This window comes from Carlito syrichta, unplaced genomic scaffold (assembly GCF_000164805.1).
Source record: "Carlito syrichta isolate Samal-C Ts95f unplaced genomic scaffold, Tarsius_syrichta-2.0.1 Scaffold303565, whole genome shotgun sequence".
Classification (NCBI taxonomy): domain Eukaryota; kingdom Metazoa; phylum Chordata; class Mammalia; order Primates; family Tarsiidae; genus Carlito; species Carlito syrichta.
In genome coordinates this window covers 137,442-139,019 of record NW_007247661.1, presented here as the reverse complement: position 1 = coordinate 139,019, position 1,578 = coordinate 137,442, and the positions used below count along the sequence as shown (strand labels likewise).

The following is a 1,578-nucleotide window of genomic DNA, read 5'->3' as shown; positions in this document are numbered from 1 at the left end:
TTCGTGATTAAGCTGACATCACAGAAACCTGGGCGGCCGTCGCGGCCAATGGGAGCCCGAGCTATTTATAGCTCCGAATTAAAGGTTCGGAGTTCGCCTAGCAACAGCGGGCAGAGATTCCCGTGAGAAGAGCCACCGGCGCTGCTCCAATAACAAAGAACGGCCAAGGCGGAAATAAAAGATGGGAGAGAGCAGGGGCAGGCTGGGGAAACAAAACTTTCCTCCGCTCCCTCCTCGTCGTGCAGTCGCCGGCACCGCCCGGGAGCCCCGGGCACCGTCTGGCAGGCCTCGGCCCAGGGTCCGCTCCTCCCCCGCGCCCGGCTCCCCGGTCAGATCTCAGGAGTCGCGGCGAAGCCACGTCGCCAGCGCAGCGCCCACGCCCGACCGAGGGAGACGCCGGGCCGGCGCCTGGCCGGCAAATCCCTGGCATAAAGGGGCACCGTGGAAAAAAACACACAAAAAACCGACCCTACGCGAAATCGGCCGGCAAAAGGGAATACGCTTAATGTCCTCGGGGCCCTTTCTCCCCCCGAGGCAGCCGGGGCGGGTGGCTGCGTGCTGGCGGAATGGGGACAGCGCCCGCCTTTCTAAATGTATGAAGGGCCGCCAACATCGTCTGAGCTTCGGACTGCACTGGTTGCACGCGGGACCTCGGTTTTTGTGCTGGGCCCACGTTTAGCACAGACGGTTTAGAATCAGTACATACCATAGCTTGCTCGATTTTGTTGTCAATAGCTACCACACTTGCACCAGAGGAGCTGAAAGGGGGAAAGGAAAAAAGAAAAGGTCATTGATAAATGAAATTGATCTTAAACGCTCAGTCTACAAAACGATCTCCCGGTGTTGGGACGGCGCTAGCATCGCATTTCGAACCTTCCTTAGCACCGTGTACCGTATCACCCTCCAGGAAACACCAGCCACTCTCTTGCTAACGAATATCCAGGCATTTCCCCATGTTAGTGAGCCACAAAGGACTAAATTACATAATGTGGGGAAAGCCCGTGCTCTGGCCAGACCTGCAAAACTAAGGCTAGTCTGAACCTTTCCAAAAGCAACATCCGTGTCACCATAATCTCTCGGCAATGGACAAAGGAATTCTCCGGGCTGTCTTTCACCTGCATTACCACAAGCATCGCAAGCACGTTTAAAGAAGCTATCCCAGCCGACGTTTACCTATTGTCAAGTCTCACAGAAGCGTTTTCAGTCCCGAGCAAGGATGACAAGAAAGAAATCGAAAAATGTCTCAGCTGGTAAACTCCTAGATCCATCGCCACTGGTCTACACCATTGGGATTTCATGCAACTGCAGCCAAAAACACCCTCGTGGAAAAAAAGAGGGAAGACCCGCGGCCTTGTGTGAGCTAGCAAAGAAACCTCCCGGCGTCCTGGAGCCCGGGGACAGGGAACAGCAGCCCTAATTCAAAGCAGCCCGGCCTCCGGGGCTCGGCGATCCCGGGAAGATGCGGATCCCAGCGGCGCGCGGAGACGCTCCCAGCTCGGCCGCCCGGCTCCAGTCGGCTCGAGCCCAGGGCGGCGCGGCGCCGCGCAAATATAGGCAGGGAGGAGCCACGCCGATTGG

At 57.4% G+C, this 1,578-nt stretch overlaps 1 protein-coding gene across 4 annotated transcripts in view; it reads right to left on the bottom strand.

Annotated features, from left to right (window-relative positions):
* Positions 1 to 1,578, bottom strand: part of TSC22D1 (TSC22 domain family member 1) — a 140,719-nt gene that overhangs the window by 1,706 nt on the left and 137,435 nt on the right. For 2 of the 4 annotated variants that reach the window (XM_008058658.2, XM_008058657.2), the window contains exon 3: positions 707 to 758. In XM_008058658.2, the coding sequence (XP_008056849.1) occupies positions 707 to 758 (52 nt within the window). Of the gene's footprint in view, positions 1 to 706; positions 759 to 1,173; positions 1,530 to 1,578 lie in introns of those variants that run through there. The other 2 variants (XM_021712655.1, XM_008058659.2) reach the window with 2 other exon arrangements.